Genomic DNA, 16,190 nt, shown 5'->3' with positions numbered 1-16,190 from the left:
CACTCATCTTATTGTGTCTTTTTCTGCATTTCTGAATTTTTGTGCTTGTTGTTTTGCCAAAGCCAAAATATTTCTTTTATTAATGTGGAACAAATGCAAATACTAAATTCACTAAATGCGGTGAGTTTGAGTGACTGAACCCCAAATTGTTGCACGACATTTCATCATTATTAGAAAGAAAGAAAGCTTGAATTTGAGACATCATTTAAGAAGAAGAAGAAACCTTGATTTGTCACATGCACACTTCAAGCACAGTGAAATTCATCCTCTGCATTTAACCCATCTGAAGCAGTGAACACACGCACACACCCAGAGCAGTGGGCAGCCACACCAGAGCGCCCGGGGAGTAGTCAGGGGTTCCGTACCTCGCTCAAGGGCACCTCAGCCCAAGGCCGCCCCACGTCAACCTAACTGCATGTCTTTGGACTGTGGGGGAAACCGGAGCACCCGGAGGAAACCCACGCGGACACGGGGAGAACATGCAAACTCCGCACAGAAAGGCCCTCGCCGGTCGCTCGAACCTGGAACCTTCTTTCTGTGAGGCGACAGTGCTAACCACTACACCACCATGCCAGTTTTATGTTCAGATTTATTATTTATATTATTTATGTTCAAACTTATTCAAAGTTATTATAATTTCTTCTATCAAATGCCACAGTGACAAATTTGAACTTTTATTGTGGCCTTGTGTGTGTGTGTGTGTGTGTGTGTGTGTGTGTGTGTGTGTGTGTGTGTTAGTTCTTGGTGTTGTAATGTGGATTGTTGTTGTTGTGAATCTCAATTCTACGCTTTCAGACCTTTATTTTTTCTGTAAACAGTGGAATTGTGTCACATAACATTTATACATATATATAATAATTTTCTGGGTGGCACGGTGGTGTAGCGGTTAGCGCTGTCGCCTCACAGCAAGAAGGTCCGGGTTCGAGCCCCGTGGCCGGCGAGGGCCTTTCTGTGTGGAGTTTGCATGTTCTCCCCGTGTCCGCGTGGGTTTCCTCCGGGTGCTCCGGTTTCCCCCACAGTCCAAAGACATGCAGGTTAGGTTAACTGGTGACTCTAAATTGAGCGTAGGTGTGAATGTGAGTGTGAATGGTTGTCTGTGTCTATGTGTCAGCCCTGTGATGACCTGGCGACTTGTCCAGGGTGTACCCCGCCTTTCACCCGTAGTCAGCTGGGATAGGCTCCAGCTCGCCTGCGACCCTGTAGAACAGGATAAAGCAGCTACAGATAATGAGATGAGATGAAATGAATCATTTTCTATAAAACAGAGAGATTTCAGTTTGACTCAGAATCATAACCTCGTCAGAGTGCCTACTGATCGGATGTGTTAGAGACTCCTGCCCTCTACTGCTCACTTTGCGTCATTACACGCAAATATCCAGTCGCAGATGTGAGTTTGTGACTTTTGCCATTTAATTTTGTTTTGTGCAGTTTAATATTGTCTTGAAGAAACTCTCCGTGGTTCATGTTGTAATCAGATATCTGCAGGTTTCTCACACTTATTGTACTTTTAGATTGTTAGTGTGGACACCCTGTCCTGTTCAGATGCCAAGTGTGCACGGGCGATTGCTCTAAGACAACGACGGAGGCTCAGCCTCCTCTAAAAATGACGAACATCATGTAGGATGAATTGCGCTAGGCTTATGTTATAGCCGACTTTATAACATTGCTATTTCAGATCCAGAATCATAGAAATATATGTGCTCAACCCAACTACAGTGCGAAATCATTCCGTTATAACTTTCCCCAGTTCGCCTAATGTGTGCGTGAGTTTCTCCCCCTTGTGACAGCGCAATGCAGCCCAGCCTCAGTGGATTGGGAGCTCTGCGCTTTTCAATCTCAAAATGCAAGACGATTATTGGACAAATACTTCGAAAACGCCCGCCCACGGAGTCTCATGGACTCCCAGCCTCAGTGGACTTCAACGGCATTTGGGAGCTCTGCGCTTTCAATCTCAAAATGCAAGACGGTTATTGGACAAATACTGCGAAAACGCCCGCCCACGGACTCCCAGCCTCACAGTGGGAGGGACATGGCAGTTTCCGCGAGGAGACTGGTGATTGGTGAAAGTGGCCGGATATTTTCTTTGATTGACAGCTCGTTTCAACTATAGACAGGCAGCGGTGAATCTCAGTTCAGTCCCATGCGGATTCGCAAGTGCTGTGGTGTATTGTAAGAGATCAGCTTACATTTCGATTTCATTCATTACATACGGTTTCTACCAGCTTTTTTAGTTTGTATATATTTTCATTGTAAATAAAGTGTAAATATAGTGTTGTCAAGTTTGCTATCTTAGTTCCAGAAATTTTGTTTATTTGAGTGACTGAACTTGAACTTGAGGGGGCTAGTCAGCTAGCAAGAAAGCTGCGCACGGATGCCAAGCATTGCTGATTTAATTTTGGCGAAGCCATTTGCCAGTCTTCCTTTCGAGGAAAAAATTAAAATTAAAGAGCAGGGTAGACCAACGCCTCAAATTGACTTGGTGAAAAAGGTAGGGAATAATACTCGTTCCTTTCAGCTCTCCTGGTATGAGAAAGTGAATTGGCTAACAGCAAGTGACCCACATCAACAACAGTAAATAGGCTACTTTAGTAATATGTCATGGATGGACCAAAAATATAGAATCTATTTAAAATGTTTATGCTGAGTATATTATATTGGAATATATATTTCTCTGGATATGAATTAAACACAGCTACAATTTGGAAAACATTTTTAAACAAAAACACAGCCGAGAACATTTCACACTACAGACCTGGATTAAAAGTGAAGGGTTATCAAAATTGTCAATAAAACATATTTCTCAGTCAAAATAAGTAAAATATAGGGAAAGTGTCATTGAATGAAATGTGTGGCACCCAGCTCTATGTTTGGCTCCCCAAGGTTAGTGCTTGTGCCTATTCCAGAACACTCTGCTGTTACTGCTGAGGTTCCTGACAAAGAGCTTCTTTCAATAATGATCAATTTTTAAACAACATGCCACAATTTTAAAATATAAAATGTTAAAATATACCCCTCCCCCCCCCCCAACACCACCATCATGTATATTGGACAGTAGGCTAATGGGCCAAAAGAACCTGTTATTTCACAGTTTGTGACGCTGCCAACAATCAGCCAGATCAGAGGCAAGAGTATGGGCAAAATTGATGTGTTTTTTCTTTTAAAATCTGGAAATATCGTAACCGACCAGCCTCCCCTGTTTGAAAGACTACCAGCCGCCACTGCAAGTGTGGATGCTTTGTCCTGTTCAGATACCAAGTGTGAACACCCTTTCCTGTTCAGATACCAAGTGTGAACACCCTGTCCTGTTCAGATACCAAGTGTGCATGCTCTGTCTTTCTAGATACCAAGTGTGGACGCAAGGGTGCATCAGTTGCCCCCTAAAAATGAAAAGTTCCTCCGATCATGATGCATTTTTGTTTTTATGTTCCTTTTGGTAAGAAAACACACTGGGTGAAATATTTTGACAAAATTCAAAAGTTTAATGGTGGCACCAGGAGCTCAAAGTTATGGAAAAAGCTGCTATTTTATGACTTTTATGACAAAATTTCGATCACGTTTCATGAAACATTATGGCACCTTATAGAGTATACCAAATATCTTAGATACACATTTTTAGTACATATTCTAAATATATTATCAAGCACAGTTTGAGTTTTAGCTGTTCATTGAATCATTGTTCAACTACTTTTAAACAATACAAATGTATTATGAATCACATTAATGCTTCTCAATCCCTCGCAAAGGTTCTTAACATGATCTCTGGCTCACAAGAAATCAATAAATGGAGTCCAACATTGTGATTCACACCTTACGCGAAAACAAGCGTTTTTTGGCAAAAAATGAACCTCATGGTGCCACCATTAGACTTTTGAATATGGTCAAAAATTTTACAGGATGTCTTTATTGGTGAAAAGGAACACCCAAACAAAAATGCATCAGATTTTATGAAAGTGAGGGCAACTGATGCACCCTAGTGGATGCTTTGTCCTGTCCAGATACCATGTGTGGACGCTCTGTCCTGTTCAGATACCAAGTGTGAACACCCTGTCCTGTTCAGATTCCAAGTATGCATGCTTTGTCTTTCTAGGTACCAAGTGTGGATGCTCTGTCCTGTCCAGATACCAAGTGTGAACACCCTGTCCTGCTCAGATCCCAAGTGTGCATGTTCTGTCCTGTCCAGATACCAAGTGTGGACGCTTTGTCCTGTCCAGATACCAAGTGTGGACACTCTATCCTGTCCAGATACCAAGTGTGGACACTCTATCCTGTTCAGATCCCAAGTGTGCATGCTCTGTATTTCTAGATACCAAGTGTGGACGCACTGTCCTGTTAAGATCCCAAGTGTGCGCACTCTGTCCTGTTCAGATACCAAGTGTGGACACTCTATCCTGTTCAGATACCAAGTGTGAACGCTCTGTCCTGTTCAGATCCCAAGTGTGCATGCTCTGTATTTCTAGATACCAAGTGTGGACGCACTGTCCTGTTAAGATCCCAAGTGTGCACTCTCTGTCCTGTTCAGATACCAAGTGTGCACCCGCTGTCCTGTCCTGTGTCAGTGGTAAGCATGCATGCTTGGCCTTGTAGGTTAAATTCCTAAGCCTTGTGCATTTAGCGTTAGCTCATGCTCCCTTGTGTCCCGTTGGTGAGTGTCCATGCTCTGTCCTGTATGAAGAAAGTGTATATTCGATGTTGTCCATCCCATGAAGAATGCACTCTCTGGTTGCAGTCCTGGTGGATTCCGAGCTGTGTTTGTTTGCACCGTGTGTAAATTAGTCGCAATTCGTTTGCTCCGTAATGACATGGGCGAGGGCTAATTAGGACTGTGTTGATGGGGTTTGATAATTAGTCTCCAGTGTGTTATGCTAATGAGAACCTGATTCTGTCTCTCTTTGTTTCTCTCTCTCTCTCTCTCTCTCTCTCTCTCTCTCACACACTTTCTTCTGATCATCCATATCTGAATTACACTATTTATTTATTTATTTGTTCGTCCATTCATTCATTTTTGGGCATAAATCTGTCAGAGATGCCGTTCCTCATGTCCTTCAGGCTCGGCTTCGTTAATACGAGCTGATGAACATTCACATAAGAGTCACAAAGCTGCTGAAGAAACTAACACACAGACACAAAGTGCAAAATCATGAGCACAGAGAACTGAAGCATTCATCACAAAACAAATATACGTCTCAAACCACAATATTCTCATCACATATCATTACTGATTACAGCATTTAGGCTGAGATACAGACACTAAACTACAAATCATATTTATTCTCGACTGCAATTTCATCCATTTTCCATTTTTCGGCATCCTTCTGTGCTGTTTGACGTTCAATCTTCATTTTTTCTCTTTTTCCTTCTCTGAAAAGACTGAAAAAATATGAGCAAATTAAGAAACAGGTAATGGAAAAAAAATAAAAAGGGAGAGAGACAGAGAAAAGAGCCGAGTAGGAAGACAAGAGAGAAGGTTTGTCTTGATTGGTTGCTTGTTTGTTTGTTTTTTATAAATTCAGGTCAGTTACCTCGGACCTCCAGCTTGCACTCCACCTCGTCCTCGCCAAAGTCGTTGATGGCCTTGCATGTGTACATCCCCGTGTCGAACAGGCTGGGCTTGCGGATGTTCAAAGTCAGGACGCCTTGGTTGTTCTGCATGAGGAACTTGGGGTCGCCACTGATGATTATCTTGTTCTTCATCCAGATGATCTTGGGCTGGATGCAAGAGAACAGATTTTCTTTAAAGCCATATATATGGTAAATTTGTTCAAGGTCAGATAGATAGATGGATGGATGGATGGGTACGGATCCTATACCGTACGTCCAAAACACATCTGACCATCACACCCATATGTCCTTGCTGAACGTCTCATTCCAGATTTAGTCCCCTTTCCTGTTGTAATGAGCTCTTCTTTTCTCTTCTCTTCTGGGAAGGCTTTCCACTAGATTTGGGGTGTGGCTGTGTGGATTTGTGTTCATTCAGTTCAGCTACAAGAGCATTTGTGAGATCAGACACTGATGTTGGGATGTTGAGGCTCCAGTTCCAGTTCATCCCAAAGGTCTTCAGTGGGATTGACTTCAGTCAGGGCTCTGTGCAGAACACTCGAGTTCTTCACTCCAACCTTCACACACCATGTCTTCATGGAGCTCCTGTGCTTTGTGTACAGTTGCATTATCATGCTGGAACTGGTTTGGGCCTCTTAGTAATTTCCCAGTGAAGGGAATCTGTAAAGCTACAGCATCCAGAGACGTTCTATACAACTGTGTGCTTCAGAATTTTGGAGAAGAACCACATATGGATGTGATGGTCAAGTATCCACATACTTTTCGCCGTATAGTGAAAATCAGTGGATAGATAGATAGATAGATAGATAGATAGATAGATAGATAGATAGATAGATAGATAGATAGATAGATAGATAGATAGATAGATGTACTTTATTGATCCCCAGTGTGTGTCTTACCTTGGGAAAGCCGCGGACGGCGCAGCTGATGGCTGCGTTGTAACCTGCAATGACGCATCTGTCCACAAGCGGCGTGATGAACTTGGGGGAGCTGCTTATGTCCATCTCTTTAAATGGTTTAGCCTTGTAGCGAAGACCTAGCAGGAGGGAAGAGGATTTTTATAAACCCTCAAGACTGTGATATACATCTGATCGCCTTGTATTTAGAACTCTAGAATTTTTAGGAGAAATTCATGTAAACATAACTTTTAATACTTTTTTCATAATAAAGGGGGAAGCCATGGCATAATGGTTAGAGAAACAGCTTTGGGACCAAAACGTTGCTGGTTTGAGTCCCTGTACCAGCAGGACTGAACCAGCTGGAGTGCATTTGAGCAAGGCGCCTAACCTCTAAATGCTTTGGCAAGAGTGGTGGCGTACCTTGTGTCTGATTAGCCAAAGAAAAACTGACAATGCGATGATCAGTTCAAGCAGGTAACCCGGCCATAAAAAATTTCATTTTTCCCAAAATATTATTCATACCTCTTTTGTTTTCTTTCTCATGATGGATGATGATGCTTTACTTCATATTTGGTCGAAGGAGAGAAGTTGTAAACGAGTATATTTATTTTCAAGGATGACAATTTGTTTGAATCAATTTTAACACTTATTAGCAATGGCAATAATTTCTCAAGTTTTTAATTTATCCTGTTGCTATTTTATTTGAGAGCAAGGCTCAGGATCTGTGCCAATACTTTCGCATTCGAGTGCGGAGAGTGTGATAACCACCAGGAGGAATAAAAATCCAATTTGGAAAGGTCCACTCCTGGTTAGAATGCTGGATTTTTAGCATTTAGTCTGTGTTACAGTCAGTATTAAGGTCTCCAAGGACCGCCTACTTTTATAGGAGACAACCAATCACAGGGCATTTCCTGCAGCACATCAGCAAATGTAAGAATAGGACTTTTATGAAGCCTTAACTGCTCCAAAAAAACTTTAATGACACTGGGAACTGTTTTCAGTCATGCTCTGGAAAGTTGTGTACACCAGCACAAGGACGTCCCGAGGGCCAATCAGATTGCAGCATTAAAGATTCTGAAGCTTGCAGCCAGAAAAGATAAAAAGAGCTTCTGAGGCAAACTGAGTGTAAAACAAATCTATTTTTTAAGGGCTTTGAATAAGAGACAGGCGTTATCACCAATCCCCATCCCATAATGCACCTGTTTTGGTGATGAGGGCTGTGTTCTTACTAAGCCCCGCCTCCTCGCTCAGGCCGCAGATATTCTCGCTGAACACGCGGAATGTGTACTCATTCCCCATCACGAGGTCAGAGATGGTGCAGCTTGGCCTGCGGTTGTGTTCATACACAGTGAACCACTCCTACACACACACACACACACACACACACACACACATATATTTAGCTGAGCTTTTGCGTCCTCTAATAGTTGCAAGAGTTGTTTGGTCATCCATGATTAACTGCAGGCTCGTGTCTAATTCAGACTCCATATTTGTTTAACAAACATCAGTCAATCAACTGTAAATTTTCAAGAACCTTCACGGTACATTAATATTTAGCCACGCCCACAAGACTCCATAAAAGGCAAGGCTCACTGAGAGCTGGAAGCAACAAAATGGTCACCAAACGGTAAAAGAGTGTGTCTTCTTAAGCAAGGTGTATGCTAAATCTTCAGCCACTGTGTGTGTGTGTGCTGCCCGTCCCAACCTTGGTCTTCATGTCAGCTTTCTGAATGGTGTACCCCGTGATCTCGCTGTTGCCGTTGTCTTTGGGCGGCTTCCACTCGAGAGAGGCATTAAAACCCCACACGTCGGTCACCATGATGGCGACAGGCGGCCCGGGCTTCTCTGTGCATTCACAACAAGACAAAAATCATCGAGATATCATTTCTAACAGCTAAACACACACACACACACACACACACACAGAGTCGTCATGTTAAGCACACAATTTGATGTGAGAGAGGGATTAAAGCGAGTGTAAGGTGGCACTCAGTACAGAATGTTAACTTAATGACCAAGTGCCCTTTAGTAAGGAACTTTTCAAGGAGGAGTAGATCGATGAGAATGACAATTTTTAAGTTTCACTCAAAAGAACTGCTGGTATTTATTTAACACCACATTAAATTCAGTGGAACCCTCTGTCCCTTTTTTATGCCCTTTTCCTTATCACAGTCAATGTTGTAAAGAAAGTACCAAATAAAAATGACCACAGAGCTCTGTATAAAAAAAAAACCTAAATAAACAACCCAATGTTCATCCACCCAAGTAATATGTTTTTGCTTTTAAAGTGTGGCGAGATCTCAGCTTATCTGTAGCTTGAAACGTAGAAACGGGAGGCGGGATAGTTCGTGTTGCTGGCAAGACGCTCCTCTTCAACTCTCCACCACCGCGGCCACACGTACGGCCAATGGATCATCCGAACTCAATGCATAGAAAAAAACCAACCTGCATAGCAGGGCAACATTCAATTACTCTCTCGAAAAATAAGCTATTCTAGATCTGGAAATAATATCACTCAAAAATCCATAGTCACAAACGTACAGTTGATAACAAATTACATACAATAACTTTCCTATTCGGGCGGCACGGTGGTGTAGTGGTTAGCACTGTCGCTTCACAGCAAGAAGGTCCGGGTTCGAGCCCCGTGGCTGGCGAGGGCCTTTCTGTGCGGAGTTTGCATGTTCTCCCCGTGTCCGCGTGGGTTTCCTCCGGGTGCTCCGGTTTCCCCCACAGTCCAAAGACATGCAGGTTAGGTTAACTGGTGACTCTAAATTGAGCGTAGGTGTGAATGTGAGTGTGAATGGTTGTCTGTGTCTATGTGTCAGCCCTGTGATGACCTGGCGACTTGTCCAGGGTGTACCCCGCCTTTCGCCCGTAGTCAGCTGGGATAGGCTCCAGCTCGCCTGCGACCCTGTAGAACAGGATAAAGCGGCTAGAGATAATGAGATGAGATGAACTTTCCTATTCACTGCACATGAAAATCAGGCGCGAGCGTACCACATGGTAACCCGCCTCAACATATTTCCCAGCACATTAGTTCAGTAAACGATTGGTTTTTTGTAGCTTAAGTAGTAAATGCTTTACCAAAATTCCTCATTATGAAGCATACAATGGAGTTAACAGCATACAGAAATGAGTATTTAAATGTTCAACCTATCAAACAAAGATAAAACCACGTTGGCTAGTCTTGCACATGGCGCACATTAACTAAAACACTCAACGGGGAAAAAGGAAGTAATTTTCTAAATACCCTCATCTGAATTTCCCACCCGTGCTATGTTTAGTGCTTGATTGCAGAAGGCTCCAATGTAGTAAAGCTTTATAGCTATCGCTTAACTTATTCTTAACTTTTTATCTTCGTGCCTACTCATGGATTCGTTTTCAGCTCAGCAACGTTCTGTTCACGATTTTTCTTCTCATACTCGTAAAACCAGTAGTAATCTCCTTCTCAGTACTGCCACCACTGCCATCTACTGGGCAAAAATGATAGGCAGGAGAAAATACACTAAACGCCCTTTTCCACTACCCTTTTTCAGCTCACTTCAGCTCGCTTCAGCTCACTTCAGCCCGACACGGCTCGCGTTTCGACTATCCAAAAACAGCACAACTCAGCTCGCTTCAGCCCTGCTTAGCCCCCAAAACTCGCACGGTTTTGGAGCGGGGCTGAAGCGAGCCAAACCAAGCTGAGTGAGGCTGGGGGCGTGAGCAGACACTTCCCTGCGTGCTGATTGGTGAGGAGGAGTGTCCTCACATGCCCACACACGCCCCGCGAGCACGCTGGGATCTGTAAACACCGTAAACCCGGAAGAAGAAGAATTACGAATTACGAGAATTATGAAGCCTTATGCACCTCGCCTCATCTATACGCTCTTGCCAGTATCTGTTGGCGTTGTCGGTGACAACAAGCCACAGCACCAAGACCAGCAACACTAACGACTCCATGTCCTCCATGTTTATTGTTTACTATCCGGGTCGTGAGACTACCACTTAAAAGCTCACTGATGTCACTGTTTGCGCTGCTTAACGACATCACGTGACGTCCACCCACTTTCACTAACTCCACCCAATGTGTCAACCCACTTCCAGCCAGCACGGTTCAGCGCGGTTGTAGTCGAAATGCAAGTCCAATAGCCCCGCTCAGCCCGACTCAGCCCAACTCAGCACGGCACGGCTCAGCTGCGTTGGTAGTGGAAAAGCGGCATAAAAGTTAGATGTGCAACTAGAAATAATGTACCCCTTTCTTTCAGATTAAACTTGAGCTGGTTGCATGAGGAAGACATAAAGAGATGTGAGTGTGTGTAAAGAGCTATAACAGAGACCAGATTGACGAAGGGAATGAAATAGAGGATTGCTCTCTGTGTGTGTTAGACACAGAAGGCGTTTGGCATTAATCCTGGCACCGGATGAGGACTCTGACACGGTGCTGTGACTAAGTGCCTCATCAGGGTCGTTTCCGAGCTCTCATTAGCTCGCTCCCTCAGGCGAATTCCCTTAATCTGGTTCTAATCCCACCACATTCCCATGATATTCCCAAAGACTCCCTGATGAATAATCCCGGATCTGTGGAATAGGCGTGTCACGGTGTATGTTCAGACAGTAATCTTGAACAGAGTATCTCTGAGATTTTACTCCTAATCCATCATAGCAGTAATGTTTTGGATGTTTTGTGCTTTTTTTTTAGTCATTTATTTCTTTAAAATGACGAGCAGCAACTGAAATTTTGGTAAAGATTATGTTGTATCGTACGAAAAAAAGATTTTGCATTTTTGTTTCTTAAGCGTAAAGACGCTCCAGGAAATACTTGCTTTTTTCCATTAATATTTCCATTTGGGGGGCGGCACGGTGGTGTAGTGGTTAGCGCTGTCACCTCACAGCAAGAAGGTCCGGGTTCGAGCCCCGTGGCCGGCGAGGGCCTTTCTGTGTGGAGTTTGCATGTTCTCCCCGTGTCCGCGTGGGTTTCCTCCGGGTGCTCCGGTTTCCCCCACAGTCCAAAGACATGCAGGTTAGGTTAACTGGTGACTCTAAATTGAGCGTAGGTGTGAATGTGAGTGTGAATGGTTGTCTGTGTCTATGTGTCAGCCCTGTGATGACCTGGCGACTTGTCCAGGGTGAACCCCGCCTTTCGCCCGTAGTCAGCTGGGATAGGCTCCAGCTCGCCTGTGACCCTGTAGAACAGGATAAAGTGGCTACAGATAATGAGATGAGATGAGATTTCCATTTGGTTTTTGTTCTATATACACAATATTCTACAAGGATTATGGATTAGATTTGATCTTTAATTTTCACCACCGGTTTGTGTGTTATTAAATTTGTCAGATTAAAACCATAGTACTGTGAAACTGTGGATTTTTTTTTTAGACTATATCATGGAATTTGCATTTAGATCCCAAAGCAGGAAGAAAGACAGGAGGAACGAGAAGCCAAGAAGCGTCACAGAAACAGAAGAAGTGCTCTTTGGAGACTTTGTGAAGACAACTGGGGAAGCTTGTGGAGATCAGGGATCAACCACAAAGAGCTCCATATCACCAGTGAATCCTCAGGCTAAGGAAACTGAAGCTGTGTCTGCTCGACTGCGTTCTGCGAACTTTGTGTCTCGTACTGAAATCTCAGTTGAGTTAGGAATCCCCCTGCACCTGCAGCTTCGGCTGACTAGCAATAGAATATCTTGTTTGTGTAAAAAATAATATTTTCGTGAAATGTCAGACTGACAGAAAGGCAGTGAATTTACAACACAGCTACGTGATTACAGACATACAGTATTAGCATAACGTTAAGTGACTAGCAAGCAGCATTCTTAGCCAACTAGCTACTAGGCGTCTTACTGAAAATTTATTTTCTGTTAAACGTTTCTAGGCTGAAAACCTTCCCTGGAATTTTTCTAGAAGTGTTTATATTAGTTTTATCTAGGTTTTTTTTTTGAGTACCATTAAATAGACAAACAAAAATAACTACAGTGATTAAAATACAATCTTTTTCATCCCTCAGGTGATTGTGTGATTATTTAAGCATGCAGTTTGCACAAAGTGAAATTATTTCCATTGCATGCTAGCAACATTAGCCTTATAGCTGCAAAGATGTTGGTCTTTGCTTGTCTACATTTTGGAAAAACTCACCAACAATCTGGATCTCGATGGTGGCTTTATCCACAATGTTCTCGACCTGGACGGAGAGTGTGTATTTTCCGGAGTGTTCTCGGATGGAGCTCCTGATGAACAGGATGGTGTCCACCTCAGTGGTGTGGATGTTTACCAATTTTGGATCCAACGGAGCGTCGTCCTTCAACCACGTCACTACAGGATGAGGTTTTCCCTGACACACAGAACAGTTTTATTTATCGCAGGAGAACTTCTCATGGACCTGATAATCACCATCGATAATCCAGGACATGACTGTATATCATGACATGGTTTTACACAACAGACTTCTCTGATCAAATCCCATCAGCCACCAGATCTTGCAGAATTCTTCTGCAGAACGTTTTCTGATGGCAGCAGAAAATCTCAGCACTACAGAAGCTCTCGTTATTTAGACTGGACATGTCTATGGATTGCAAAGGAATTTATAGGACAAAACAGATGAGATTGTTGTACGTTATGCATTGGATTTTTATGGATAAAATGATAAATGACACTAAAACATAGCAGATTTACTGATTACACTACAGGTATTTAGCAGACGCTCTTATCCAGAGCAGCCTGGGGAGCAGTTGAGGGTTTGGTGCCTTGCTCAAGGGCACTTCAGCCATTCCTGCTGGTGTAGGGAATTGAACTGGTGACCTTTTAGTCCCAAGCCTGCTTCGTTAACCATTAGGTCATGGTTTCCTCATGACCTCCATTTAATATCTCAGGGTCACTTCAAAGAGTATAAAGCAGCAGGTTTCGTTCATGCAAAATAACAGGATGTGCTGGATCAAGTGCTATTTTATAAGCTGCTGAATAATGAGGGTGAAACTGCTGGTGTTTTTATGCATATATAACCAGATATATGCATAAAAACACCAGCAGTTCTACACATTCATCTGATGCTGATTATATTTTGATTCAAAGCCAATTATGTTGACTTTCAGTAAAGAGTAAATGAAGTTGATTCTATTAAAAGCAGGGCTTTCCCCAGAAAAAAAATCAGGGTGATGCTACTGATGTAGAGCTCAGCCCGTAAGGACTGGCCCAGCCTGGAGGGCCCTGAAGGCTGTTAGGGGGTATGCAGGCATGTTCACCTGGAAAATTTTGAAATTAGAGACTTCAAATGGAGCCCTGTGATGACCTGGTGACTTGTCCAGGGTGTACCCTGCCTCTCGCCTGTAGTCAGCTGGGATAGGCTCCAGCTTGCCTGCGACCCTGTAGAACAGGATAAAGCGGCTACAGATAATGGATGGACTTCAAATGGTGCATTCTGGTGGCATCGAGGACTGATTTTGGCACAATTCAACATTATTAAGTTTGCTGGGTTTTTTTACCTTGTCAAATATGCAAGGGGCAAAATTTAAAAGGCAAAATTAGATTTGAAATGAAAACACTTCGTAGCATGCCTCTTCATTTTCTAATTCCAGGATGTCAGGAACAGAATTAAGGTTAAATCACACAACAGCACCATCTAGTGACCAGCACCGAGAATGTGGTTTTATGTATGATCGCGAATGGCAGTCAGTGCACGCAGCGAAATCCTTTATTTTCACTTCTGGGTCGAGTTCCAGGAGAGTCTAGACTTATATATTACAATATCTTCCTATTTCTATAGTTGTTACTCATTTTCAGAGGGGAATAGGAGAGATTTGTTGAATTTATGGTATTGATTTTTTTTTGTGCAAGTGACAGTACGACGCTGACATCGCATAGCACGGCGGAGTGCTGCGTATCTGCGCTTTGGGGAAAGCCATGAAAAGTAATAATAGATTGATTTATGAATGATCATAATTACAGTAAACAAGTAAACACAGTAAAGAAATTGAGACTGATTATACTGAAAGGTTGTTTTCTGTTAAATCACTGACTGATTTTAATCGTGTATTGTTTGAACTTCTGCATCCTGCGTTTTTATCATATGTTGTAATGAACTAGCCAAGACCATTTTATACCAAGTAGTGTTCACTCTGAGTCAAGTAATTGTCCATGTCTCCCTCTGATTGTGGGTTGTGCACAATAATACATTACATTTTATCAAGTGACCCATTCCTCTGTAAATTGTGTATTGTTCATTCTGAATCATGAGATTCAGGTACCAGAGTGTTTCGCACGCTAATGTATTACAGTTTATCGAGTGTTGTGGGTCGTTCTGAATGGTGTTTTGTTCTTGTGTTGTTCGAATCTCCGCACCTGCACCATGTATCATCTTTATCATGTGTTGTTCTGGTCCTATAAGCCATTTCGAATCGTGTAGTTATATTGTACACTCATAATAGTGTATTGTTTAATCTGTATCACTTCTTATCACATGTTTTGAACGTCTTCCTGAATCGTGCATTCGTGTCCTGGAAAGTTTGGCCCGGTCGATACAAAACATGAGACGTGCGAGATGAAAGTGTTGAAGAGGTATGATGTCACATGTTAACCAATGAGATTATTCCCATAAACTGTGTTATTATGAAACTGTATAAAATGAGAACTTTGTGATTTTGAGTCACTTCACTCTGCACACTGACTCGGCTTTTGTTATTGATTTAATAAAAGTCTAACTTTTCTGCAAACTCTTTGACCTTGGAGTCTTCTTGCTTGACAGTTTCCAAGACATAGTTTTAGAACAGACAGCATTAAATTAAATATACGCTGATTCTTCAGTCAGCATTTTCTATTCCCTAATATTTTCTGAAGGTTTAAAGGCAAGTACTTGTGCTTAAAGGTGGTGGTGTAAATGCTATTAAAAATGGCTTTGATGCTCCGAGGGCTGTATCCAAGACCTCCACGGAGTCGAGACTGTGTTTTAAGAAGGTCGAGGCCAAGTCAAGATTGAGTCCAAATGAAAGATCGAGACTGAAATTCATCAAATCATTTTCTTGACTTTAACGAGTTGGCTTCATCCAGGCATTGTTCCAATAATAAATGTCCATGTGAAAAGAAAAGACAACATGAACATTATTATTTTTCCAAACTCTCAGCCCTGACTGAGATCGTGTTCACGAAGGCCGATGGCTAAGACCAAGACGAGCTCATGTCAATACAGAAAATGAGCATTTAGCCTCACTGTTGTTCCTTCTGTACAGAAGGCTCAGGACAGGAAGTGAAGTAACCATCTAACCTGAAAGGGAACGACGAGGTTGACCTTCTCCCCAACCTTCTTGATGAACTTACTCCTCAACTGACGAGGCAGATGGATCCTGGGGTTCTCTGAGAGAGAGAGAGAGAGAGAGAGAGAGAGAGAGAGAAAGTTGTATATAATAACCTGAAAAGAAAAATAATTGACACTGAGAGAGATGGATAGAGTGAGTGAGACAGAGAGAGACAGAGTGTGTGTGTGAGAGAGAGAGAGAGAGAGAGAGAGAGAGAGAGAGATAAGGATGGATAGAGAGAGACAGACAGATAGAGAGACAGACAGACAGAGAGAGAGAGAGAGAGAGAGTGTCCCTGACCTGTGATCTCCTGGATGGTGACTCCTTGTTTGATCTCGGCCGGTGGGCTTTGCCCTGCAATGTTCACTGCTTTAACTCTGAACAGATATTTCTCTCCGATCTGCAGCCCTCGAACCCGGTAATTGATCTTATCTACAGGGGTCTCATTGGCCTGCACCCACTCACTCCCTGAA

At 42.8% G+C, this 16,190-nt stretch overlaps 1 protein-coding gene across 1 annotated transcript in view; it reads right to left on the bottom strand.

The window, feature by feature from the left end:
• Positions 1-5,287: 5,287 nt before the first annotated feature.
• The window catches only part of mybpc2a (myosin binding protein Ca), a 77,135-nt gene continuing 66,232 nt past the window's right edge, over positions 5,288-16,190 (bottom strand). Inside the window, exons 21-28 of the mRNA XM_060902458.1 lie at positions 16,018-16,185; positions 15,687-15,775; positions 12,569-12,764; positions 8,161-8,300; positions 7,655-7,814; positions 6,456-6,592; positions 5,520-5,706; positions 5,288-5,367 (exon numbers count right to left, since the gene is read on the bottom strand). Coding sequence (XP_060758441.1) covers positions 5,336-5,367; positions 5,520-5,706; positions 6,456-6,592; positions 7,655-7,814; positions 8,161-8,300; positions 12,569-12,764; positions 15,687-15,775; positions 16,018-16,185 — 1,109 coding nt within the window. The 3' untranslated portion in view covers positions 5,288-5,335. The remainder of the gene's footprint in view (positions 5,368-5,519; positions 5,707-6,455; positions 6,593-7,654; positions 7,815-8,160; positions 8,301-12,568; positions 12,765-15,686; positions 15,776-16,017; positions 16,186-16,190) is intronic.

Source organism: Neoarius graeffei, chromosome 20 (assembly GCF_027579695.1).
Source record: "Neoarius graeffei isolate fNeoGra1 chromosome 20, fNeoGra1.pri, whole genome shotgun sequence".
NCBI classification, from domain to species: Eukaryota; Metazoa; Chordata; class Actinopteri; order Siluriformes; family Ariidae; genus Neoarius; species Neoarius graeffei.
Note: the sequence above shows the minus strand (reverse complement) of the source record. Positions and strands in the feature narration are given on the sequence as shown.